The sequence below is a fragment of the Podarcis tiliguerta genome (genome assembly GCF_965153285.1).
Source record: "Podarcis tiliguerta genome assembly, chromosome: 8".
Classification (NCBI taxonomy): Eukaryota; Metazoa; Chordata; class Lepidosauria; order Squamata; family Lacertidae; genus Podarcis; species Podarcis tiliguerta.
Window position 1 is genome coordinate 22,755,949 of NC_139541.1, and position 26,510 is coordinate 22,782,458.

The following is a 26,510-nucleotide window of genomic DNA, read 5'->3' on the forward strand; positions in this document are numbered from 1 at the left end:
AGAATGCTTACCAACTAAAGAGGGGCAGGCAAGAGGGAAAAACACAGAATGGATTGGAGTAACCCACAAGAGGGCATGACCGAGTGGTTGATACCCTGAACAATTGGTTGCCGATCTTGCTTGCTGATACACTGTCGAAAACAAAATGGCTTCTCTCACTGGACTCCTCATCCCATTCACACATTATATCTGGAGCTATTTTTTATTATTTTTATGGGCAGCCATAGAACATGCCAAGTCCACACAAAGACCACCACTGCAGCTTAGCAAACCCTTTATTTATATATGTGTGTATATGCATGAGTGACTGGTTTTGTGGTCCGTTTGGAGGTGTATTTTTAGGAGCAAAGAGCTGGACTCGTTTGGGAAGTCTGTCCGTGCGAATTGGATCCTTCCCCCAAGGCTTCTGGCCACCATAGAAAGAGGATGCACCAACTACCTATCTTGAAAAATGCTGAGATACCCTTGCATGACTCGCCTTAATTTGCTCCTTCCTTGCAAAAGAAAGAAAGAAAAGCAGAACCCTTGCACGTAGCCTGTGCATATTAAGATTGAGTCTATCAATGGTGATAAACCACCATAGCTAAGAAGGACGACGTCCTGTTCAGAGGCAGTAGTTTTACTCCAGACAAATGGAATGAAACCAACCCAGGGAGTTCAGGTTGTCTGCTGCTGGAAACAGAATTCTGGGTTTTGGTGTGATCCGATGAGGCTGTTGTGATGGTTTCCTTGGCCCAAGCATTGCAAACACAATATGCACCTTTTCCTGCAATCTATGGATAACCCAATAGAAGCATTTGATTCTGTTTCCCTCTGTCCATTGCCAAAGACTCCTGCCAGCTGCCCCTCACTAAGGAACATTCCGTACTCTTTTCCTGGCATGTGGGAGCCAGAGGTCCTTGCTGCTTCCTTGGCTAAAAAAAAAAAGTGGTATCCATTTTTCTGTTACTTCTTCATAACCACTAGTCTCAGCACTCACCCAAGGGTAGTAAAATCTTACAAGCTTTACAAAATGAGAACACCCCTTCCCCAACACACACACACACACACACAAATTGGGGAGGAAACCCCTCTAAATTAATTTGCAATTCCTGATTAGCAGGCCAAAGTGGAATGTACGCGGCACGGGAGGTTCGGCAAACCGCTAGGCTTTGAAACTCCTCTGAAAATCTACGTTGCAATGGCTGCCGTTGCTTGTCCCCCTTCCTTGCCCCTGTGAGTTCTTCTTCCACCCCTTTCTGCTATGGCTCTCGACGCTGTCACCGTGGCAAGGGAGAGCAAGCGCGTGGCCTCGGGAGGCCCCGCCGATTGCCCTCGTCGGGCTCTCGGCCTGCTTGGTGCGTGAGCGAGACGCGGAGCCTACGTGCGCCCTTTGAAAGTGTTCATGCAGGTGTAGCTCCCGGAGAACTTGTGGATTTCTTCGAGCGCCGCTTGCGGGAGGATGCTGCAAGAGAGGAAGGCAAGAGAGGGTGGGTCAGCCAGTCCACCGGAGGCAGAGCAGAGGACAGGCAGAGTGGACAGGTGCACTGGACGCTGAAGGGACTGGGTGATTTGTTTTTATTTTAGGCTTTGCAAATAATGCAAAAAGAAATTCACGGAGGAGAGAGCTGTCGGTGGCTTCTAGCCATGATGGTTCTGCTGTTCCTCCATAGTTGGAGGCTTCCGGATACCAGTTCCTGGAAACTGCAGGAAAGGGGAAGGGCTCTTGCGCTCAAATCCTGCTTCCTGATTTCCCACAGGTTAGCCACTGTGAGAAGAGGATGCTGGACTGAGGGATAGCTCAGTTGATAGAGCACGAAACTCTTAATCTCAGGGTTGTGAGTTCAAGACCCAGGTTGGGCAGAATATTCCTGTACTGTGGGGAGTCAGACCAGGTGATTCTTGTGGTCCCTTCTATGATTCTATGACTAGATCAGCCACTGGCCTGATCCAGTAAACCTCTCCTTATGTTCTTAGGTTCAGTTGTTGCCCATACACCTCTGGGCCAAATTAAAGGGCCTTGCATTAATGTACGGGGCTCTACACACACACACACACACACACACACCTTCACATTTATGGAAATACGTGCAACTTTTGGTGATGGGTTCCCACTTCTGGGACAATCTCACCATCTCAGGGTGTTCATCTCACAGTTCAAGTTGCTCTGCAACTCACTGTGCTGACATTTTGGCACAAGCTCTTTGTGGAACCGAGAGAGCCGCTGGGCCTTGGTTTTCCCTTCCCTACTCCATCAGGCCTCTTCTCATCATCAAAGATGCACACAAGGAGAGGCAGCAAGAGGCGCTGCCCTCCATCCCTGCCAGTTGCAGTCTCAGATGTTCATGCATGGCGTGGGACGGTCCAAAGGGGGAATAGCTGCATGGCTTGCAGAACTGGGTTTACCATTTGTGTGGAGGATTTCCAGCGCCAATCAAACTCTCCAAGATTCCCCCTTCAGACCTTCCTTCACAACACATGAAGGTTGAGGGTGGAGGTAGGAGATGATGAGGGCAGGGTAGGTACCTGCAGCCCCTCAATCTCCCCACATTCATGCTCCATCTTGCCAGGACTAGATTTGGAGAGCTAGTGTGGTTCAGCTGTTGGGACAGCCAGAATAGGCTCAGGAGACCAAGGTTCAAATCCCTCACTTGGCCATAAAGCTCACATGGTAACCTTGGACCAAGCCACCATTTCAGAGGCTTGCTGATAAAAATGGGGAGGAGTCGGAGAGCAGCACATGCTAACTTGACCTCCTTGTATCACCGAACAAATAAAATAAAAATGGGTGTGGAGGAGCAGGCCGCACCTTTTCAAGATGATCAGGATGTGCATTGTCCATGGCAGCAGGAGGAAAGCTTGGTTCTGCTGAACAGCTTCTACTGTCCTCCGAGCCACCGTCTCTGGCTTTAGTGGAGGGAAGAGGTTGGGGAATCTGGAAAAGAAAACACAGCCCTGTTTGTTCACCTCGCGGCCAGCTCTACCGTTAGGCAGAATGAGGCAGCTGCCTCAGGCTGCAAACGCTTTGGAGGACAGAGGGTGGTGCTGAAAAAAATGTTCCGTCTCCTTGTTTTTAAAAACTGTATTGATATTTTAAAAATGTATACAGTGGTACCTTGGTTCTCAAATGCCTTGGTACTCAAACGCTTTGATTCTCAAATGCTAAAAACCCAGAAGTAAATGTTCCAGTTTTCAAATGTTTTTCAGAAGCCGAACATCCGATGCGGTTGTTGGCTATTGTTTCCGGGGCACCTGCACCACTCAGAAGCTGCGCCTTGGTTTTTGAACATTTCGGAAGTCAAATGGACTTCCAGAACAGAATAAGTTTGGCACTTTTGTTTTTACTATTTATTTTGAATTTTTGTTTTTGAGGCTTTTTCGGTTAATTCGTTTTTGTGACTGTGTGGAACCCTGTTCAGCTACTGATTGATTGGTTGTGTGACAGCAGAAATGGATAAAACATCCAAACAATGACTATCATCAGCGCAGGTAAGAAAAAGAAACAATTTTAATTTTTATCATCTACAATACTGTCTTATTTATTTTATAGTACAGTACATTGATTATTACTGCTTTCATTTCATGGATCAATGGTCTTGTTAAATGGTAAAATTGATGTTAAATTGCTATTTTCGGGGTTGTTTTTAAAAGTCTGGAACAGATTAATCCATTTTGCATTACTTTCTATGGGAAAGCACGCCTTAGTTTTGGAACACTTTGGTTTTGGAATGGACTTCCGGAATGGATCAAGTTTGAGAACCAAGGTAGCACTGTACTGTATATTGCTTTATCCAAACCACTTACATGATATCCTTCAGCTGTTGCTGGGTTGCCCCAGGATTTCCCACCCCTGCTCCTTCATAAATGCAGGATCTACCTCATGCATCACCAACCAGACCTGTTTTTGTGGCTGTCTGCACTGACCTGATCCGCATGCCTTGAAACATCTCTGTGCTGGTGTGGAATGGCAGGACAGTGGTTGCGTTTACTCCAGGACAGTCCAAGAGACCAAGCGTCAAGCTCTCCATGAAGGCAAAAGAGGAGGCTTTGGAAGTGCAATAGTCAATAGCCCCAGGGATGGCAGACAAGGCCAGGATAGAATTGAGGCAAACAATGTGCCCTTTCTGCAGTTCCAGCATCCGCGGCAAGAAGGCCTTTGTGGTCTGTGGGCAGAGAGAGAATAACCTTGGTTCACATATCATGATCATCGATAACTGCTGTTAATTACAGTCATACCTCGGATAACAGATGCTTCAGGTTGAGCGATTTTCGGTTGCGCACCGCGCCGAACCTGGAAGTACCAGAACGGGTTACTTCTAGGTTTCGGCGTTTGCGCAGAAGCGCTACATCGCGCTTTGCGCATATGCAGAAGCACCGATTTGCAACCCGTGCATGCGCAGACGCACAGGTCACGAGTTGCAAACACTACGGGTTGTGTCGAATGTGCCTCCTGCACGGATCACATTCGCAACCCGAGCGTCCGCTGTACTTGATTTATGTACTACTTGCACACTGAAATGGCTTCTTAGTGGGTTACAAGTATAAAATAAATCATAAAATACCCGTGCCTAACTGAAACGCACAATAAAAACCATTCCACGAAATCTTCCGCAACTACAATATGCAACGGGATAAGACCCGTTGAAAAGAAGAAGAATGAAAAGAGCCACTGGGGCAATTAGATCAGGAGGTTCAAAGGGGATGCTGGTCTTTAACCAAGTGTGTCTTCAAGAGCTTGTGGAAAGCGAGAACCAGTGGGGAGGACTCCTATATTTCAGAGGGGAGGCACTGCGCAACAGTGGTGCCACCAGTTGGAAAAGCCCACATCTGTGTTACTGTAAGCTGGCAGTCATGGCAGGGATGGTGTCAGAGATGTGGTGGGAGGCACCAGCTGGGGAACCCCCAAGGAAAGAAGGCTCAGGGCCCAGGGATTGGAGGTGGGATGATGATAAGGGGCTAGAGGGAGAAGAGGGAGGAGGGTTGGAAGCTGAAGAGGTCATAGGGTTTGGTGAGCAGGAAGAGGCTGTGGCAGAGAGCAGTCCAGAAGCAGAGGCTAGAGAAGAGGAGGCCCAAGAGGCAGAGATCAGGCAGGCTGCTGAAGAAGCCATGGAGTCTCCCCTTATGCTACACCAGCTCCCCTCCCTCCCTGGTCTCCCAGAACCAGAAGAGATATGAAGAGTGTGGAGCAAAGTCAGGCACAGTGGCAATGACTCAGATTGCTTGGGAAGGACCTGGGTGAGGAGAGGACTTAGGGAACTGTGGGAAGGTGGGGACCTTCATTCCCAACAACTGCCTCATAGGGGCAAGATTTACCAGGATGAACTGTTGTGCTCATTAGGCCTGGCCTCTGGAGTCACCCTGGTTTCCTTGAATAAAGAGAACTTCACTGACGCCGTGTGATTTAGTGCCAACTTGCTCCTGACTCCAACCCTGACTGATGGGAAAGCTGTGACCCTCCAGGAACTGCTGGACTCCAACTCCCATCATCCGTGACAATTGGCCATTTCTGGCTGAGGCATGATAGCAGCTGGAGTCCAGGAGGGCCACAGAGCCCATCACCTTCTTCTTTGCAAGAGATCCGCTTCTCCTTTGCAAGTCACAATTCCTCAAGTAGGATGGAGCTGAGATATCAGGTGGGAGGCAATTGACCACAGGCAGAAATGCATTGGGTAGAGAGAGATAAGGAGCTCCCCAATGCCCAATCTAATTGACAATTGGTAAAAATAATAATAATTAATTAATCACCCCAGGTTAGATCAGGGGCAGGAAAAGGAAAATCTACCCAGCAGTAGAGACTAATTCAGGGATGTCTAAAAGAGCACCACATGCCTAAAGCATCACCTAACGGTGCTTAGTATTAATTTCAGTAGGTAGCTGGAATCTTTCCCCCTGCACACACCTCCTCCCACCCCACTGTTTTTTCTGGCAGGTTTGCACGCCGGGCTGATCTTCCCAAATTCGGCTGAGCCATCCCTGGGAGCAGCCAAGATTTCGCTGGCTGCAATTCCCTGCTGTCACTTCCAAGCCTGAGAACGTGGGAGAAAGGATGGCTGCGTACCCAGAACTGTCCCAGCGTGTTGATGTGCTGTGATTTCAGCAGTGCGTCATCGTCGCTCTCCATCAAGCTCTTGCCGTGAACAACGGCTGCGTTGTTCACTAGGATGGTGATATCCCCGACCTGAAGAGGAGAGGGGGGGAGAAAGGAAAAGCCCCCAGTCAGTGGGTGAGCCCTGCAAGATCTGACCAAAGGTACATAGAGCTCAGTCTTTTGTTTCCCAACAGTAAACATATTATGCGGCCTTATACAGATTCCATCTAGCTTAGTATTGTCAGCAGCTCTTCGGGGTTTCAGACAGGACTCTCTCCCAACCCTACCTGGACACACCGGGGATTGAACCGAGGACCTTCAGCATCCAATACCTGTGCTCTTTGGCTACAGATGCTCCACATGAAGCTGCCTCATGTTATATTAGAGCTCAGTATTGTCTACACTGACAGACTGTGGTTCCCCTGGGTTTCAGGCCTTTCTCAGCCCAATCCAGAAATGCCTGGGACCCGCTGCAAGCAAAGGGGATGCTCTACCACTGAACTTATGGAACTGCCCTTAAAAAGAAAGCAAGATTCCAGTCTGCATTGTTTACTACCAGCATATTTGCAAAGTGAAGCAGGGTTGAGTACGGTTTCTGAGCGATTCCATCCCACTGACAAACAGCTCTTCATGTCAGAAAGGTCCCACCCTTTGGAGGAGCGGAAACAAGCTTTCACCATCTTCCATGTGACAGCCCTTCAGAAAGTTGAAGGTGGCTCTCCTATCCCCTCTCAATCTTCTCTTCTCTAGGCTAAACACTCCCAACTCCCTCAACCGTTCCTCATAAGGCTTGATTTCCAGACCCTTTATCATCTTGGCTGCCCTCCTCAGCACCCCCCAGCCTGCCAATATCCTTCTTTAACTGGTGCCTAGAACTGGACACAGTACTAAGGGTGTGGTCTGCCCAATGCAGAATAGAGCGGTACTATGACTTCTGAGCAATATACTTTGGTTGATGCAGCCTAGATTAGCTTTTCTTTGCTGCTCCATCACACTGTGGGCTCACCTTGAATCCTATCTCCTGCGATATTCACTATCCCTCCCAGTTTGGTGTCATTTGCGAATTTGATGAGCAGCCCCCTCAGTTTCTTCACCAAACGTACCTTTTCACGGACGGCTTTGGCCTGTCGGTAAACCTCTTCGCGGTTGCCCACGTCACAGATGAAGTAATGGCACTCTGTTCCCATCGCTCGGATCTCCTCCGTGGTTTCTTTTAGGCACTTCTCTGTCCGACCCCACAGGATAATCTGCAAGAAGATGGCTCTTTAAGAATCGTTGCCCAATGACATCCAGTTGCTTTGAGAATGCTTCACCACTGCAGCTTCGTCCTCAAGGATGAATGGAGCTTTGCCCCCACTAACCCCAGTGTCCACCCTGCCAGCCCAGTGCCTTTTGTTTTTCTGCTTGCCTTCTCACTCACAACCAGCCAGGGGGTAGCTGCACCCGTCATTGGCTCTGGTTCCACCTATTGTCCATCTCCCCGCCTTCCCTACCAGTGCCAATTGTAACCTTAAGGCTTGATTACTGCACCATGCTTCATGTGGGACTGCCCAAGTTTCTAACCACAGCCATCATGTTACTCAGATGCTGAGTTTCACTGGTTTCTGATTTGCTACTAGGGGAGATTCAAGATAGTTGTGTTAATCCACACAACTTGGGCTAAAGTAATAAAATAATAATAATAATAATAATAATAATAATAATAATAATAATAATAATAATAATAATTTATTTATACCCCGCCCATCTGGCTGGGCTTCCCCAGTCACTCTGGGCGGCTTCCAACAAAAGATTAAAATACCATAATGCATCAAACATTAAAAGCTTCCCTAAACAGGGCTACCTTCAGATGTCTTCCAAAAGTCTGGTAGTTGACATCTGGTGGGAGGGTGTTCCACAGGGCAGGCGCCACTACCGAGAAGGCCCTCTGCTTGGTTCCCTGTAACTTGACTTCTCACAGTGAGGGAACCACCAGAAGGCCCTCGGCACTGGACCTCAGTGTCTGGGTAGAACGATGGGGGTGGAGACGCTCCTTCAGGTATACTGGACCAAGGCGATTTAGTACATGCATGTGCTGGTTATCTCCCGCCTGGACTACTGCAACGTGCTCTACGTGGGGCTACCTTTGAAGGTGACTCGGAAACGACAACTAATCCAGAATGCGGCAGCTAGACTGGTGACTGGGAGTGGCCACCAAGACCATATAACACCAGTCCTAAAGGATCTTCACTAGCTCCTGGTACGTTTCCGAGCACAGTTCAAAGTGTTGGTGCTGACCTTTAAAGCCCTAAATAGCCTCGGCCCAGTATACCTGAAGGAGTGTCTCCACCCCCATCGTTCAGCCTGGACACTGAGGTCCAGCTCTGAGGGCGGGACTTCTGGCAGTTCCCTCCCTGCAAGAAGTCACAGGGAACCAGGCAGAGGGCCTTCTCAGTTAGGGCGCCCGCCCTGTGGAACGCCCTCCCATCAGATGTCAAGGAAATAAACAACTATCTGCCTTTTAGAAGACATCTGAAGGCAGCCCTGTTTAGGGACGTTTTTAATGTTTCATTATGCTTTTATATTTGTTGGAAGCTGGCCAGAGTGGCTGAGGTAACCCAGTCAGATGGGCAGCATATAAATAATAATAATTAACAACAACAACAACAAGGACTGCCCAATTCCTTCTGCTCCACCTCAGCCACTGAGATCCTCTGATTCGTTTGGCCATTACTAAAGGTCAGTGTGGCAGGCCCTGCCCTACCTGCCAGTGGAAGTTTAGCAGGAATTGTACCTGCCTTCTTTTATATGTCTTCTGAAATCTGCATTGTTTAGGCAAATTCCTAAATTTGCATCATCATTATTTTGTCCTTTTAACTGCTGCTTTTATGGATCATCTGCTGATTTTATTCCTCTGTTTACTCCACCCTGCTACATTTTTTAAGTGTGGATTATAAAAAAAACCTAAAGAAATCAGCCAAAGCCTTGCTAGAGTAGACAACCATTCCCTGCCACGATATCTCCCACACCTTTAATAACAGTGGAATAGACACATCCCAGCCCCATCTCTAAATAAGCACTGGAGTTTCTGTATTTGTGTTGGGCGGGCAGGAAGAAGCCTTGGAAAACCCGACCTCTGTCTAGGGCTGTAGTTTTCGGATGTGATAGCTTCCCATCCTGGAAGCCATCCAGTCCTCTTCTCTCTCCCCCCCCCCCACCTTACCCCTCCTCAGCTGCTGGCCTCCCTCCCTCCTGCAAGAGAGACACGCTCTCCTTTTCAGAAAGTTACTGACCAGAAAATTGTCGAGGGCAGCAGCTCAGCGAGGCGGTTAATCCCTGCTGTGGAAGGCTGGCGCTGTGCAGAAGCTTCCTGCCCTGTTGCTACTCTAGGTGACCTCAATCCTTGGCAGCCAGGTGGAATGCTTCCTTGTGCCATCCCAGGAGAAGGTGGGCTGCCAGGGGCTGGGGTCAGCAGCAAGCGGCCTCCTGCCCGCCTAGGATGCCAGCGCTGGATGGTGGAAGGACTCTGCTGTTGCGCCTTAATTAGCTCCGGGTTGCTAACTGCCTCTACCCCCCAAATAGCAGACCGAGAGGGGCTCCGCACTGATGCCATTCTTTTCCCTTCCCATGCCAACGCAACGGGTGGCATGACATCATCGTGCAGGGTGGCGCTCTGCCACCAACCCCATTTGCCTTCTGTGGTTGGCGTCAGCAGAGGAGGAGCAATGCGGAAACATCGTGGCACATGGTTGTGTGTTTTGTTGAAAAAATGGCATCCTGCCTTATTGTAAAGATGCCGAAGGCGGCAAACAACTTTTGTCTTTTTTTTTCCAGTCTGCATTTTGGAAAATATGTATACAGTGGTACCTCATGTTAAGTACTTAATTTGTTCTGGAGGTCCGTTCTTAACCTGAAACTGTTCTTAACCTGAAGCACCACTTTAGCTAATGGGGCTTCCCACTGCTGCTGCGCCACCGCCGCCACATGATTTCTGTTCTTACCCTGAAGCAAAGTTCTTAACCTGAGGTACTATTTCTGGGTTAGTGGAATCTGTAACCTGAAGCGTCTGTAGCCTGAGGTACCACTGTATAAATGTGTTTACAGTGTTATGTATTATTCTTTGCTTCTCTTTCTTTTTCTTTTTTTGTAAAATTCAATAAAAAATTAAATTTAAAAAAACGTAATGTAAATTTGGGTGTGGGGGAGGGTCTTCTAAAAGAAAAAGGTGCAAAGAAAAAAATGCAAGGAGTACAGACAATAGATAAACAGGCGGGAAAGGTTTTGTTGGAGACAAGCAGACGAAAGAAAGCATGCCCAGGAGGAATAAATACCAACAAAAGTCGGCCCTGCAATAAATGTTGCATAGACTTAATAGAATTCCAGAGTTGGAAGGTACCCTAAGGGTCATCTAGTCCAACCCCCTGCAATGCAGGAATATTTTGCCCAACATGGGGCTCAAACACATGACCTTGAGATTAAGAGTCTCATGCTCTACCAGCTGACCTAGTTGCGGTGCCCAGTATGCTTCCTATGTAAGGTGCCAGCCAGTCAGCCATTTCCCCTTCCAAGATACTCCATTCCATTCCGCCAGATTTTTTTTTCATTTTGCTCAACAGTTAGCATCCTGTGCCCCATATAAACCCCATTTTAAAACAGCTGCATTGGTTGCCAGTTCACTTCTGGGCCCAGTTCAAGGTACTCTTGTTGGTGCTTCAAGCCTGAAATGCATATATTAATGAAAATAACATACAAAAATATTTTATAGTAGGGGGAAGTGCATTGCAAAGATGTGTCTGTTAGCCAGACCTGCATTAAAAATTGTGTCTGTTAGGAGAACCGTGCACTTAAAATGCTGGTGAATTTTAACGAGGATGTGGGTCTGTTTGTTTTTTAATATTACAAAAATGCGAATTTGCTCCAGAGATGCGGAGACCTGAATTTAAGACTGGAAAAATGAGAAGCAGAGAGAAAGCAATGCTACCAGATCTGCCTGCCCTTAATGGGCACTTCATAACTCGTGAAGCCAGGAAGGATCTGTCAGCCGGGGCCACACAAAGGTACCTGTTGACAAAAGGGTAACAGCTTGAGCAAGTGCAAACAGTAGCTGAAAGAGAGCAAAGTTTGTGTTAAGTCATGGAAGAAAGGGACTGGGTGAGGTCAAATTTTGTCCCTTCTTTTCAGCTGCCTGCAAAGAGGGGCTTGCTTAAATGTAATACTGGTACCCACGACTTTGCTTCGTCCTGGTGGGAAAAGTTGCTGAGAGACGTGTGAATGTTATTAAAACTTATATATGTTGTCCTCTCGGCCACAGCCGGAATGGCCAGTGAACATAAGAATTGAAGTGGCCTGCAGGATTAGGCCAATGGCCCATCTAGTCTGGCACTCTGTTCTCACAATGGCCAAGCAGATGCCTCCATGGGAAGCCATTGAATGGGACCTGATTGTAGCAGAACTATAAATAGTAAAAATGGCTTGTGATCAATGTGCATGCACATTGCATTCCATGCTCTGATGGCTTCCAGACTGGACTTCTTCTTTCTTCTTCTCTGGCGATCACTCGTAGCCTATTAAGATCATCTTCCATAAACACAGTTTTAACAGTGAGTGACTGTGGAGGCCAATTCTAGACCCACACGTCCTTCCACAGTGGGGACAGAGGTTTCCGGGCAGGAGTTGATCACGGTGAAGGTTTGGTAAAGGCTGTTCTCAGTTGGAGTGCTCGCAGGCCAGTGTTTCCCAGTTGTCGGTGCTTATACTACATTACTCTAGATTTGCCTTGAGAAAGTCTTTAAACCTCTTTTGTTGACCACCAGCATTACACTTTCCATTTTTAAGTTTGGAATAGACTGGTTGCTTTGGAAGACGATAGTTAGGCATCCAAACAACATGACCAGTCCAACGAAGTTGATGTTGAAAAATGATTGCTTCAACACTGATGATCTTTGCTTCTTCCAGTACATTGACATTAGTTTGCCTGTCTTCCCAAGTGAAGTGTAATTTTTTTCAGAGACACCAGACTGGACTGCTACAGTGTGCTCTACAATGGGCTGCCCTTGAAGATAAGGTCATCACAATTGTCCTGCTGCGCCCATCTAGTCCAGTATCCTGTTCTCACAGTGGCTGAGCAGATGCCTGTGGAAAACCCGCAAGCAGGACCCATCCACAAGACCACTCTCCCCTCCTGTGGTTTCCAGCAACTGGGATGCAGAAGCAGCATCACTGCCTCTGCTCATGGAGGCAGAGTATAGCCATCACGGCCAGCAGCCACAAATAGACTTAGCCTCCATGAAGACAGGGTTGATGGGAGCTATAGATGCGGGTGGCACTGTGGGTTAAACCACAGAGCCTAGGACTTGCCGATCAGAAGGTCGGCGGTTTGAATCCCCATGACGGGGTGAGCTCCCGTTGCTCAGTCCCTACTCCTGCCAACCTAGCAGTTCTAAAGCACGTCAAAGTGCAAGTAGATAAATAGGTACCGCTCCGGCGGGAAGGTAAACTGCGTTTCTGTGTGCTGCTCTGGTTCGCCAGAAGTGGCTTAGTCATGCTGGCCATAGAATCATAGAATCATAGAATCATAGAATCATAGAATCATAGAGTTGGAAGAGACCACAAGGGTCATCGAGTCCAACCCCCTGCCAAGCAGGAAACACCATCAGAGCACTCCTGACATATGGTTGTCAAGCCTCTGCTTAAAGACCTCCAAAGAAGGAGACTCCACCACACTCCTTGGCAGCAAATTCCACTGTCAAACAGCTCTTACTGTCAGGAAGTTCTTCCTAATGTTTAGGTGGAATTTTCTTTCTTGTAGTTTGTATCCATTGCTCCGTGTCCGCTTCTCTGGAGCAGCAGAAAACAACCTTTCTCCCTCCTCTATGTGACATCCTTTTATATATTTGAACATGGCTATCATATCACCCCTTAACCTCCTCTTCTCCAGGCTAAACATGCCCAGCTCCCTTAGCCGATCCTCATAAGGCATCGTTTCCAGGCCTTTGACCATTTTGGTTGCCCTCCTCTGGACACGTTCTAGTTTGTCAGTGTCCTTCTTGAACTGTGGTGCCCAGAACTGGACACAGTACTCCAGGTGAGGTCTGACCAGAGCAGAATACAGTGGCACTATAACTTCCCTTGATCTAGATGCTATACTCCTATTGATGCAGCCCAGAATTGCATTGGCTTTTTTAGCTGCCGCGTCACACTGTTGGCTCATGTTAAGTTTGTGGTCAACTTAACATGAGCCAACAGTGTGAACATAGTGGAGCATAGCAGATAGGCCACATGACCCGGAAGCTGTATGCCGGCTCCCTCGGCCAATAAAGCGAGATGAGCGCCGCAACCCCAGAGTCGGCCACGACTGGACCTAATGGTCAGGGGTCCCTTTACCTTTACCTATAGTCCATCAAGATCTGGAGGAGCACAGACCATGCTAAGCTAGATGGACCAGTGCTCAGACTCCATATATAAAGCACTATCATCCCTTCCTGGAATAGCTCTTACTTTTTTAAAAAAAAGATAATCCAAGTAATGTCATACTGGCATGTATATATAAAAAAGAGATTTGGCAAGCTTTTGTGCAAGGGAGATATGTGAAAGGTTGACCATTGTCCAAGGCTGGGAGAGAAACCCTTTTGATGCTTGGAGTCTGACATTAAGAGGCCTCTTAATGACACCTCTGAGAAACTATGGTAAACACCGTTGGGCCAGAGGCAAATCTTTGAGCATTAAAGATAATGGAAAGCAAACAGCGAGAGGTGTCGGCAGAGAATGGAAAGATACAGTGACGTATTTTGAGAAGGATTGGGGAGTTCCTTCCATTGGATTCCTAATCCCTGGGATGAAACAGGGTGGCGGCAAGAGAGCAAAGCAAATTCTGCATGCTAAACTGTTAAACCTACGAGACCCAGTGCTTCCCCCGCCCCTGGGGGGGGGGGGGGCGTACTCAAGGGTATGTAGAACTGGCACCTATTTTTTAAATTGTTAAAAATGTGTGGCCCTTACTGTAACAACTTCATGGTAAGCAATCCAATACAGTGATACCTCAGGTTAAGAACTTAATTTGTTCCGGAGGTCCGTTCTTAACCTGAAACTGTTCTTAACCTGAAGCACCACTTTAGCTAATGGGGCCTCCTGCTGCTGCCACGCAATTTCTGTTCTCATCCTGAAGCAAAGTTCTTAACCCGAGGTACTATTTCTGAGTTAGTGGAGTCTGTAACCTGAAGCGTATGTAACCCGAGGTACCACTGTACTGTCAGAACAACCTGGAATGGCCAACTCATTTCATGTCAAGGTTCTTCTTGAGGGTAAGTGTGATACTATTACACTGGATGTAGCAAAACTCCTCTCAGAGGCAGTAAAAATCAGAAATCAGTATGTATAGGCTTAAGCTTCTCTGTTGACTAGCAAGGCTGATCTTACACCTTAATGACTGTTGCTATATACTATTGTTGTACTATGTATTTTGGGTCTGTGGACTGCAACAAAGCTTTGTGTGTTCTTTATGCCATGCCTAACCTTATAAACTTCTAACGGATCACCTCTTACAAGCATCAGAGCACAACTAACAAAGCTGTTATGGTATTTGGACAGCTCAGTGTTAAGTTTGCCACTAGCGTACCATTCTTGTGTCCATGACATGCTGCTGAATATACTTGCTTAAAATAAAATAAAAAACACCACCATCCCCTGTCTGGAATGGTCTCTGGCGGTGCAACCAGCTTGCAAAGAATTCAAAGGAAAGAGGAAGAAATTATTGTTGTCATGCTTGCTTGTTGATGAGAGCAAAAATTGCTGGGCTGCAGGGTTCCTGATTCAAGTGTCTTGCAGCTGCTGAATTGAAGCAAAGAAAGAAAGAAAGAAAGAAAGAAAGAAAGAAAGAAAGAAAGAAAGAAAGAAGAAAGATTTGGGGGACAAGTAGTTGGAAGCCATTTCTCCCTTCACAGTGCTTGTTCTGTGTGAGGGATAAACAAAATTGTCATGATGTCATAGGTTGGGAGGGGGGAACTGCCTGACCAGCCGATGAACCCTGAGCCACAAAGGAGGTAGCGGGTGCCAATTCTCTCAAGCAATCCGGATGTGCTTACACACACACACACATACACACACACACACACACCAAGGATCCTTTGATTGCCAGGCTTCCCCTTACTTATGCAAATGTCCTCTCCCCTCTGCAAACCCAACTTTCAGATGTCAAAACATTATTTTGGATAAGTCGGACGAATGGCGTTGGACAGCGGAGAACCACATCTCACGAGGATTTGCCTTCCACACAAGCAATTCCAATCTAGAAGGTGGTGGACTCACCTCCGGCGGAGGTTTTTTAAAGAGAAATTGGACAGCCATCTACCACAGATTCTTTAGCTGTGGTTCCTGCATTGCAAGGGGTTGAAAGAGAAGTCCCTGGGGGGGGGGGGGTCCCTTTGAGCTCTATGATTCTGTGAAATATTAACAGGCAAGGAAATGCAGGGGAGACAGAATAAATTGTGGTGTGAATGCAGCCCCATAAAATCCCTCCAGATGGCAACAATACCATAATATTGTGGAAGCATCAGAGAACAGCTAATAATGAGGAATGACCAGTGGATGTGGACACAGCTAAGGCCTCATTACTGCATCGATGACATGTTGCAGAAGACAACCACAAAAAGCCCTAATTCCCTGTCTGTGTTTTCTTTTCTTAAAAAAAAATCTAAACAAAATTATTTCTGCGTGTGTTCACCCCCAGGTTGCAAATATAGCTATATTGGCATTGCTGGGAGTGCAGTGGGATGCATTTAAGAAGCTAGAGGGCAGGGAGGGTGGGGAAAGGACAGCTACAAAGAGGACCCCAAGTTAATTAGAGATGTAATTTATGGCAGACTGGAAAAAGCAACAACAACAACAACCCACCAATGACCCAAGCCCTTTAAACTCCACTAAAGGTAGCCCTCCATTGTGAAGCCTATTAATTAGAATCAATTTAATCCCTGCTGGGACAAAGGTCAAACTCTGTGAGTCTGACCTTTCTTAGCTGGCCTCAGTATCATCAGCTGCTGGCTTCTGTACTGCCCAGGCCCATCCTGCATTTTTCTGCACACATTCATGAAAATAACACACCAACTGCATCCTCTTGGGGACACTGCTTGCAAAAGGCAGGGCAGGATACATTAAGAGAAATTTGCATTTATATGCTGATGAATTTTCATTGTGGCTTTTTAAATATAAAATAAACAGAATCACAAAATCCCTGCAGAAATATGGAGAACTGAAAATTGGGGGGAAAACGAGAAACCGAAAGCGACAAGAGTGTTATTGCCAATGTTAGCCCTACTCATGAGTAGACCCAATGAAATTAAGGGTCCTGACTCATTTTGGGTCCATTAATTTCAAAGGTTCTCCTGTCAGCGAAACGTAGCTGGATTCTGTCCATGCGAAAGATTTTGTTGTGAATCCTGTACACACAGAAATGGAGAGAAGGAGAAGTACTAGCTACGGAGAAATGGCTTCAAAAGTGAATGGGCTATGTGGAAATGGCAAAATTTGACAGCAAAAAATAAGAGGTAAAAGACGCAAACTGTTTATGGAAGAGTGGTGGAGAACCCTTTCCGGACCAGTTGAAGAACTGTTATAGTCGAATGAAAACACGGACAAGGTTCGAATTATGCGCAGCGGGACAAGAACAACGATAAGTGAAATAGAGGATAATTGTATTAGAGAAAAGTATGTCATATAAAACAGTAGGTATAAGGTGGGAATAAAAACAGCAAGGAAGTAAGGGTGGGGAGTCAAAATTCTAAGAGAAACATATATTAAAATGTAAGCAAATTTGTAAAATCTGTGAAAATCAATAAAAGTTTGTCTGAAAAAAGAAAGATTTCACTGCGAAGGGCCACCCCCTCAGTGTCTCCGTCCCAATGGAAAGTAACTGGATGGCCCACGCTGCTGTAAGTCGGCTTCCCACCCTTCTCTCTCTGCCCTCTTCCTCTCTCTTCCTCTTCTTGTTAGGCTAAGACTTCTTGGCCCCCCTCCAGATCGACGCTTGAAGATTGGCTTAAGCTTAATCAACAGGAGGCGCAGCTGCCCACAAGAAGCAGTTGAGCAAAATCACCAGAGTTACATAATCGTCGTGGAAGAGAAACTCCATACGGAAACCACATGAAACAGGTGGCAGGGACTCAACAAGAGCCGCAAGGGAAGTGAAATTCGCTTTGAGAAGCAGGGTTTGGACAGAGACGCATGCTCTTGGAAGAGCATGTGAGGACATGGCGAAACAGGCAGAGGAAGCTCAGGAGCCCGGTGGGTGCCGAGAAGCTTATGGAGGTGCTCAAGAAGGAGCTGAACGCAACCGGTGCTGAGAACCTCTTGACAGCGATGCTCAGAGCTCTCAGCAAGAGCGCTGCACCTGAACACCTTGGAGCAGTGATAGCCAGACTTCTTGTCTCCACAGACCACTTGGAAATAACCTACACTAGGGCTGGAGAATCTTTCTCAGTCAGACGGCTGCATTTCCTACTAGCCAACCTTCCAAGGGTTGTGTGACATTGCTGGTGGGCGGGGCCAGAGACAAAAGTGGGCGGAGCAGCAGATGCAAATTTACCTTTGCTTAGTAAGCAAGTTTTTATGCTCTATCCCTGATCTGGACAAGCACAAGCCGCTATTGTAATTCAAGGACACATTCCAGCCAGGCAAAAACACTCAAATAAGGTGCAAAGCAGGACTGCTGGGAGCAACCTGGGGAGATTCCATGGGGCCACATAGAGAGGCCTAGAGGGCCACATCTGAGGTTCCCAACCCCAATGTACAAACAGCTCTGTGAACTACTCAATGGACTGATCCACTTCGTACCCAGTAGGGCTGGGTGATATATCCATATATCGTCTAAAAACCGGTTTGAAGTCCATATTGTGATATTGGTCTTATAATTTCTGACCTGGCAATATATCACAAATCATGATGGGTTTGTGCTAGGCAAAAATCACAATGCTGGGAAAACCCTGAAGCTAGCCAATTCCTCTACATAGCTCCATCCTTATTTCAGACATTGTGATATATCAGTATATCACGATTTTTAGCTGGTGATATAGCACGAGGTTGAAAACCAGATATTCCCCAGTCCTAGTATCCAGGTCATTCAAGGAAGCACACACACACAAAAATACGAAGTGTGGCAAAATATTCTCTCTGGCTACCCTTTTCTCTCAGAGGCCCAATCTGTCCTCTGTCAGGATCTGTGCTTCTTCCTACTGCAAAACAGCCTGCTTGCTTTTTCCCTCACTCTCCAACCTTTCCAGCATAGCTACATACTTGCTTTACTTCCTGCGATAACCCCTGTCTCTCCAGCCAGCTAAAGCAGAGTCCTATAGCCAGAAGAAGGGGAAGCTTGGCTATTGCTAGCCTGCCTTGTTCCAGTGATCTAGAGTGCACCTTTCGTTTGTGCCAAATCCGTTAATCCAGAATCGACTGCTCCCCTGTTTCTCTGCTGCAATCGCTAACACACATTAGTGAGTCCCATGGGTTTGGTCTTTGCTGAATCCTCAGTCTGCCAGCCCTGGGAGCCCTGCCACTGGGTTCCAGTGGACAGCACTGTGCTACTGGTGACCTTTCTCCTCCCTGGGCAGCTTGGAGAGCCACTCTGCCACCAGCCACCCACCCAATTAGGATGAAGGGTCAGTCTGTGTGGGAATAAGGAAGGCTGCCAGAAGTGGTAGCCAGTCACCCTGGTAATCTACTGCTGCAGCAGTTGCCGATTCCCAGATTGGCTGGCTGGCTTCTTCTGGTCTCCTTCCTCCTACTGCTGGACCAACTCTTCATCCCAACAGAAGAAGATACAAGACTTTTGCAACCCACCCTGCCTTTCTCTTTTGCACCTCCAACATTGGTGGTGGTGGGGCGGAGGAAGGGTGAGAAGTGGGGGGATAATCATAAAAGGCTTTTGACGAGTTCTAAGGGAAGGGGGTTGTTTTGGCAAGGGGACTGGTTGGGTGAACAAACCAAGCAAGGGTGGCAGCCCCTGGTATGTACAAACGCCCATATGTGCACGGTATAAAAATACCGATGATAAATAAACAGCAAAGAGTGTACTCAGCCTGTAAATCACAAATGCAAACTGTCAGTCAGCTGCACAGCTCGTGAACGCACTCCCTATTTCCGTGCAAGCTGGAACAAGATTGGCATCTCTGCCGTTTGGAAGCACGAAGGGGTTTTCCCCACCACAACGTGTGCGCACACGCCAGCACAGGGCCCCACCCCCTGAAATCCCTGCCGCCAATCAAAACCAACAGAGTCGTCCCCTTTCTTCTGGTGTCACCCAACCAGATTCCCCAGTTCGGTTGCTTTGGCCTCCTGTTCAGTTTTTGAAACGCTGCCTCTCATTTGCACAGTCAAGTGTAGCTGGCTTTGCATGTCAGAAATCCCAGATTTGATGCCTGCGTCAACGGACTTGGTTGTCCAGAGCAGACAATACTGGGTTGAATGAATCCTAAGGCTTACTTAGGGCATCCCCAGATGTCCTTTTTATTGAAAATATATGATGATTGGTGCTCATGATACAATTGGGGGTGGGGGTCATACTTGATCCCATTTTCAATGCTGTTTATGCAGACAGAAGTTTTAGATGGGTCACACTGCTTCATTTCCAATCGGTGCATACCTCGTAACTTCCTGCTGAAATCCCATAACTTTTCATACTACAAATGTTTGGGGGCTGCTGTTGCCATTGTTGTCTCGCTTTTGTTGTGCTGTAGCACCTCCAAACAGCACTTTTGTGGCAGCATCGAGGAAGCACAAACGAAAGCAGAACAAACCCACCGCTAATGCATTATCAATGAATCAAGCACATGTTGCAGGATACAGTGGTACCTCGGGTTACATATGCTTCAGGTTACAGATGCTGCGGGTTACAGACTCTGCTAACCCAGAAATAGTGCTTCAGGTTAAGAAGCTTGCTTTAGGATGGTAACAGAAATCGCGCGGCGGTGGCGCGGCAGCAGTGGGAGGCCCCATTAGCTAAAGTGGTGCTTCAGGTTAAGAACAGTTTCAGGTTAAGAACGGACCTCCAGAACGAATTAAGTACTTAACCCGATGTACCACTGTACACCCACAGCGAAACACCAATCGGGAAGGGTCTTTATAATGCAATTTTTTTGAGAAGCTCCCCCTAGTGGTATGGACTGCAACAAACAAGCCATGTCTAATGTTCCCCTGGCATGCAACCAGCCCAGTAAGCAGTAATGAGACTCCATCAGTTCTATGTAGCTTATGGAAAGACAGCATTATCCAATATCCCCATCAAGCTAACTAAGGAACTGACCATCCAGCTCTTCTTATAATTTGTAGTTAACATGCAGGCAGGGGTGCCATTGGAGCAGGACTCTGGGGTAGAAGCTCAGAGTCCCACTCCCTAGGGAGCTGGCTTTCCACATCTGGAAGTGAATCAATACATAGTCTTACCATTTGAAGATACACTGCCCAGCCCCTCTGAGACCAGAGTTTCAATTTACCTGTCACCACCACTTAGCTACAAGATGTGGCAATGACTACTGGCTTAGAGGATTCAGCAAATTCGTTTTCATAGAATCAGAATTGTAGAGTTGGAAGGGACCCTGAAGGTCATCTGGTCCAATTCTGAATCCTTTGTCCAATGTGGGGCTCAAACCCATGACTCTGAGGTTAAGAGTCTCATGCTCTAAGGACTGAGCTATCACAGAGGTTCTGTGGAGGCTGAGGTTCAGTGGTCAAGTTGTGGTGGTGCCTTTGCCCCTAGATTCTGAGCTTCCAAGAAGCCTCTCTTTCCACACTGTGTGCAAATGGACAAAACAGACTTTCCACAGAGTTCTTCTTATGTCAGAACCCCAAGACAGGCCAGTCCCAAATTTGCCTTTGTTCCGAAACCCACTGCATTCAGTCGAGCCACATCAAAGGGCAGATTGCATCTCTGGGCATGTGCAAACTACACTCCCTTCACCTCCCGGAAGCCACAACCTGCTGCCACATGCTCCAGATTATGGAGTGGTTGCATAATCAAGGGAGGGAAGACTTCAGGCTGTTGGCCCCCTCCCAACCCCCAAATCCACCCACACAAGGGTCAGGTACAAAACGACCAGAACTGCAAATATTTAAAGCACATTTCAAAACACATGACTTCCTCCAAAGAATCTTGGGAACTGCAGTTTGACAAGGGTGCTGGGAATTGTAGCTCTGCGAAGGGTAAACTGCAGGTCCCAGGACTCTTGGGAGGAGGGGAGTCTTGTGCTTTAAATGCATGGTGTGTCTGAAGCCATAGATTTAGGATTAGAGGGTGGTATTCAACTAAGTTGAATTCTATGGACCTTATTTAATCACATCATTTAATTTCAATGGGTCTACTGTGAGTAAATGTAAGCCCAGGAACTAGTTTTGCATGTACCCCTCCCGTGTAAAATTCATTCCTGTTTACCCAAAGGTTGCTAACAATGTCGAGCAGTCGAGAGTCAGAAATCTTTGCTGCTCTGCTATGAACTACCCAGACATTTACCGGTAGCTCCAGATCTGCCATCTGCCACCCATGGAAATAAAGGTTTGCACATATTCCTGACGCCCTAGAGCCCCTCTCCATTTAGCAAACAAACCAGACAGCCGTAATGGTCTGGCTGCATTCCACTGGGCCGTGGGGTGTCATTCAGCTCAATGAGAGCTGGATGTGGGAGGTCTACCCCTCCCTGGGCGTGACTGCTCCCTTATCATCTGCAAGAAATATTGCTAGCAGTGTGTGGGCTGGGGGGGGGGGAGGCAAATCCTTTACCCCGGTTGCACATGCAGTGTGAAAACTGCCAGGCAGAAAGAAAGCTTAAATCACCTTGACAGAGCACCAACGGCACATGTGTGCTATAAGCCATGCAATCCTATGCATGGCTATACAGAAGAAAGTCATATTGAGTTACATAGGAAACTGCCTTCTACCAAGTCAGACTACTGGGTCCATCTAGCTCAGTATTGTCTGCACTGACTGGCAATGGCTCTTCCAGGCTCTCAGCCCTACTTAAAGATGCTTGGGATTGAACGGGGGATCTTTTGCACCAGAAGGGTGTGCTCTACCATTGAGCTTTGGTCCTTCCCTTAAAAAAATAAAGCAGGGTTCTAGTCCTCATGGTTTTGAAAAAAGAGAGTTTGGTTTAAATAGGAAGCTGCCTTATACAAACACAGGCCATTGATCCATCTGGCTCATTATCATCTACATTGACTTGCAGAGGCTATGCATGGTTTCAGAAAAGGGTCTTTTCCTGCTACTACCTGGAGATGCCAGGAACTGAACCTGGGACCTTCTGCTTGCAAGGCAGATGCTCAGCCACTGAGCTACACAGCTCTTCCAGGAGCTGCTTAGGACCACAGCCTTAACCTCTGCATGACACATGGCTCATAAACACAGTGTGTGCATGTGTGGATGATCACATAAGGCACATGGCGCCCACAAGAGTTTGCAAATGCACCCGTGTGCCCAAACAGTTTGGCAACCCCTGAGAGCTGCAGTGGTAAAGCATCTACCACAGAAGGTCCCCGGTTTGATCCCCAGCAGAGTGGGGAGAGACTCCTGCCTGAAACCCCGGACAGCCACTGCCAGTCAGTGTAGGCTGAGCTAGATGAACCAATGGCCTGACTCGGGATATTATCCTTCCTGCATTATCTGGAAACCATAATCCATACAATAACCCTGTAATCTAGATTAATATTCCTCTTATTGTAGTTGAAGGGTGGGCAAAAAGAGTGGTTTGATGAAGACCATTTAGGGAAATTGCAGCAGGTTGGACTAGATGATGCTTCGGGTCCCTTCCAACTCTCAAGGATCAAATTAAATTAAGTCTCTAGGATCAAATTAAGGCAGAGTTGAGATCTGAACTGGGAGCTACCCAATTCATAGCCAGTGGTGCTGTAAAGTGGTTTTAAACCTGTATGCACAGACACATTCCTTTAGATGGCATAGTTGGCTACTTTACTTGCTTCAGGTGTAGTGGTTAGAGGGTCCGACTTAGGACTTGAGAGACCAGGGTTCAAATCCCCATTTAGCCATAAAGCTCCCTGGGGTGACCTTCCAAGACTGTCTCTCACCCTATAATCACAGGGATGTTGTGGAATAAAATGGGGAGTGGGGTAGAAATTAAGTTAATGAATAAATAAAATGTGGCAAGCCAGCCCACCTGAGTTTTGGGTGTGGGAGCCAACTGATCAGAGATCTGTGGCATCTCCCTCATTGCAGAGCACTGCCCGCAATTTAGGCTGCATCCTAAACATGGCTTCTCAGAAGCAAGTCCCATTGATTCAGTGGGGCTTGCTCTCCGTCCGGGTTAAGTGGGTTGAGAATTGCTGCATGAGCCGCCGGGCAACTCCACCTTAATTGCACAATCTGTCACTTGCACAGTTGCTCTATTCATGCAGCCAGATAAATTGGAGGCGGGGGGGGGGGGGAGGTTTGGAAAGTAGCTTCAAGCGGAGGCTCCTCCTACTCCCCTCAGAACCCCAGGTTAAGTGGGATTAGGAATGCAGCCTTGACCATTAGGCTGCCCTGTCTTCATTGCACAATCTCTGCCACACCAATGCAAGTAGAGAAGTTGGGAGGCGGTGGGAGAGGCAGCTTCAGGTGTGCTTCCCCTGCCCTGCTCCCAGTTTTAGGGTTGCAGCCAAGGCTAGTCAATGAGAGCCAGTGGTAGCCTACTGGTTAGAGTGTCAGACTAGGAGCTTGGCAGAGCACGGTTCAAATCCCTACTTGGCCATGACACTGACGTGGAACCAGTCACTGTCTCTCCACCTAATCAACCTCACAGCGTTGTTGTTGTTGTGTATTAAATGAAGAAAGGGAGAACCATGTAGCCCCCCTCAAGTAGCTTGGTTAGAGAGAGAAAAGGTCGGGTATAAATGCAATAAACAAACAGCAGACCCAGGCTAATGGGTGCAAGTAACAGGCTCACCCATTTCCAGGAATCTACTCTGAGTAGAATTCAGTTGTCCTGTAGGCTAACCCTTAAACTGCAGGGTCCCTTTACAGCAAGGATGCCAACTTGAATAAAATATTTTGGGGGTCCAGGTAAGACCCACGCAATCAATCACAAGGCACGATACACGCACACCATTTGAATGGCAATGCCCATCAACTTTAGGGGGGCCTGGCACCCTCAAATATTTTATTGTGGGGTGGCTGGCGAAGACTCCTCGGCCTCTAGGAGTTGGCTACTATGCTTCACCGATGCAAGCGGAGAGGTTGGAAGGGGGACCTGGAAGGCAGCTTCAGGTTGGACCCCCCCCCCCGCGCTCCCCAGAAGGCGCACGCACCCAGCCTTCAAATCATTGCCACCCATTATTCCCAGCCTCTCACCTTGCGGGCGCCTCGTCTGGTGAACTCCTTGGCCAAGTAGCGCCCGATGCCGCGTCCTCCTCCGGTGATGAGCACGCTGTCCCCGGCCAAGTCGCGGAGTTTGCTGGGGAGCACCGTGGACGCCGCCGCCTTGGCTACCAAGCAAAGCATCCGCACCGGGAAGAGCAGCAGAGCGCCCAGACGTCTCCAAACCATCCTCTTTGGGTTGGGGGGTTACACACGAAGAGGGAGGGAATTTTGAGGAGTCCGTCGAGAAGGAGGGGTGGGGAAGGGGGAGCACGGCGTCCAAAAGTGTGTGTCGGATCCTAGGCAAACGTATCTTCACCCCGCCAAACAAAAAAACAAAAAAAGGGGGGGAGAAGATGGGTTGCGCGAGCTTGCGCGCAAAAGTCCGCTCTGGCGTTGCGCGAGTTTCTGGCTTCCTCGGTCGGACTTCCTCGCAGGTGGGTAGAGAATCCAATGGAAAGCCGCCGTCCTAGGTACGCTCTACCCGGGCGCCAGCCCGCTTAAAAACGGAGCTTACTTCCGAGTACACATATGGATGTATAAATATAGATATACAGATCTTGCGCTGGGGCTCTCCCAAAGTGCCAAGCAAGAGCAGCCGCGCTGAGGAGCGGGAGATCTCAAAACAAACAGCTCGGAAGAACTTTCCAGAGTTGCTGGGCGATCCGGGTCCCGGAGAGGATCGAGCCCGTTTCTCCGCTTTCGCGAAAGAAAACTCCTTGTTTCCTTTGGAGAGCGTCCTGCCGTCTAAGCCGGGCTGGAAAGCCCCCCAGAAGCTCTCCGAGGCGGCGGCGTCTGCATGGGGAGCCGGCAGCGCTTTTCCAGACAGCTCATGTCTATTCTGGGGAGTTCAGGAAATTGCTTCTCGGGGAAAGGGTTGGAAAAAAAAGAGACTTTTGGAAGGAGTTGGCTTTAAAAAAAACAAAACAGTGACGGGGGGGGGGAGGTTCAGGACAGCGCGCCGGGGTCCCTCCCCCTTCTATACATACGCCGCGTAAAGAAAACTCCCCGCCGCCTTTGCCCGCCTCCTCCTCCTCCTCCTCTGCTTTTTCTTACGCAGACGCGAAAAGAAGTGGCGGAGAGCCTTGGCCGCTTCTTGTTTGCTCCTGAGCCGCCGATCCGAGGCAGGGAAGGAGTCCGACTCGCGTTGCCTGCCTGCCTGCCTGCGTCCCTCTCGGCGACCTCTGGCTGCTCCTCCTGGGACACTTTCTTATCTTCCCGGCGCGGCTCCCTTGCCCTGGGAGCAGGTTTTATACCCTATTAAGCCTGATTGACAGTTAAAGTATTGTTGGAGGTTGGGGGGAGAGGGAGAGGGAGACAGAGAAGATCTCCTTGCTAGTGGCTAGCTGGGCTCGCTCCCCTCCCCCGAGCAGCGTCGCGCATACACGCACACACACAAGCAGAAACACGCACGCAACTTTAAAGCGCGAGCCAGGCTCTCGACTGCGTCCTCCTCCTTTCCAAGCCTGCAAGCAGGGACTTGCTGGATGCCACGTTGGGCCTGCGCAAGCTGTAATTCAAGTACTTTGTAACTGAGAGGCAGCGGCAACAGCCAGCCGAAGCTCCCTCTTCTTTTCTCCTCCTCCCTTAACATAAATACACTGCTGATAACACACACGAGCACGTGTTTTCTAAACTGAGTGTTGAGATTGGGCTGTTGAGGGGACGGGGTGGGGTGCAACATAAGTTTCAAAGTCCGGATTGTGCGCAGCATATGTTTCAAAGTCCGGGTTGGAAATTTCCTTTTTGTTCCAGGGTGACAATGGCCCAGTTGCCCAAGCTGCCGCCTCCTGCTCCTGTTCCAGACGCCTCCACACCGAGGAAAGGAAAGAAAGGATTTCTTTGCACTGTGCCTAGATGGAACTTGCTCCTGCAGGAAGCAGCAATGGCCAACAACCTGGATGGCAGGGAAAGAGGATTGGTGGCTATCCTCTGCCTCCGTAGCTGGAGGCATTGAGGCTTCTGAATGCCAGTTGCTGGAAACTACAGGAGGGGAATAGCTTGTGCGCTCAGATCCTGCCTGTGGGCTTCTCAGGAGCATCCGGTCAGCCACTGTAAGAACAAGATGCTGGACTAGAGGGGCCATTGGCTTGATCCAGAAGGCACTTCCTATGTCCCTATGGGATTTTGCCTGACTGT

At 48.2% G+C, this 26,510-nt stretch overlaps 1 protein-coding gene across 2 annotated transcripts; it reads right to left on the minus strand.

Moving 5' to 3' along the window:
- Positions 1–257: 257 nt before the first annotated feature.
- On the minus strand, positions 258–26,009 carry DHRS3 (dehydrogenase/reductase 3). 2 transcript variants are annotated; one of them, XM_083452258.1, is made up of 6 exons: positions 24,366–26,009; positions 7,171–7,314; positions 6,038–6,157; positions 3,904–4,142; positions 2,789–2,914; positions 258–1,444 (listed from the first exon to the last, which is right to left on the minus strand). In XM_083452258.1, exons 1-6 carry the CDS (start codon positions 24,558–24,560, stop codon positions 1,360–1,362), a joined length of 909 nt encoding a protein of 302 aa, XP_083308384.1. In that variant the 5' UTR covers positions 24,561–26,009; the 3' UTR covers positions 258–1,359. The 2 variants fall into 2 exon arrangements, with proteins under 2 accessions (XP_083308384.1, XP_083308385.1); XM_083452259.1 differs by lacking the exon at positions 24,366–26,009 and adding an exon at positions 9,340–9,363.
- Positions 26,010–26,510: the final 501 nt, after the last annotated feature.